The 689-nt window shown below is 28.3% G+C and overlaps 1 protein-coding gene across 1 annotated transcript in view; it reads left to right on the top strand.

Annotated features, from left to right (window-relative positions):
• Positions 1-689, top strand: part of LOC106869938 (sodium- and chloride-dependent glycine transporter 1) — an 89,950-nt gene that overhangs the window by 48,585 nt on the left and 40,676 nt on the right. The window contains exon 7 of the mRNA XM_014915875.1: positions 420-554. Coding sequence (XP_014771361.1) covers positions 420-554 — 135 coding nt within the window. The remainder of the gene's footprint in view (positions 1-419; positions 555-689) is intronic.

Raw genomic sequence — 689 nt, 5'->3', positions numbered from 1 at the left:
TATATATACCGGAGTAAGCACATAAGATGTGCAACAAGGTCGAGAAAAGAGTACTCAAATACCAGAGTAATATACTTTATTTAAAAGCACCAGAAATATAACAAAAGACTGTTACTCGGATGAACGGGAACGTGATACTCCGAGTAACAGTCTTTTGTTATATTTCTGCTGCTTTTAAATAAAGTATATATATATATATATATTTATATTTATATATATATAACGTTATTCATAATATTTTTGTTCGATAAATGTTGACTTCGGACAAAACAACACCATTTTTTTACGCAAAGCTTCTAATTTAGTCATTTCTCCCGAAATAAATCGATAATATTTCCACTGGATCAACATTATTTCTGTCTGACATAAAGACATGTACGTTTCTAAACTGTATTCAAGTTTTCAATATATTCCTGTAGGTTGTTTATTTCACGTCATTGTTTCCGTACGTCCTCCTGACAGCACTTATCATAAACGGATCTACTTTAAGTGGTGCTGTGGATGGTATTATGTACTATTTGAAACCAAATGCCGAAAGACTTTTGGATGTTCATGTAAGTAGCTCTTCCGTTCACATGATATATATATATATATATATATATATATATATAAATTCAAATCTACTTATCTCTGTTTTTTTATTTGTATATATATACATACATACATATATATATATATATATATATATA

The sequence above is a fragment of the Octopus bimaculoides genome, chromosome 10, assembly GCF_001194135.2.
Source record: "Octopus bimaculoides isolate UCB-OBI-ISO-001 chromosome 10, ASM119413v2, whole genome shotgun sequence".
NCBI classification, from domain to species: Eukaryota; Metazoa; Mollusca; class Cephalopoda; order Octopoda; family Octopodidae; genus Octopus; species Octopus bimaculoides.
The sequence above is the reverse complement of the archived record's forward strand: the minus strand, read 5'-3'. Positions and strand labels throughout refer to the sequence as shown.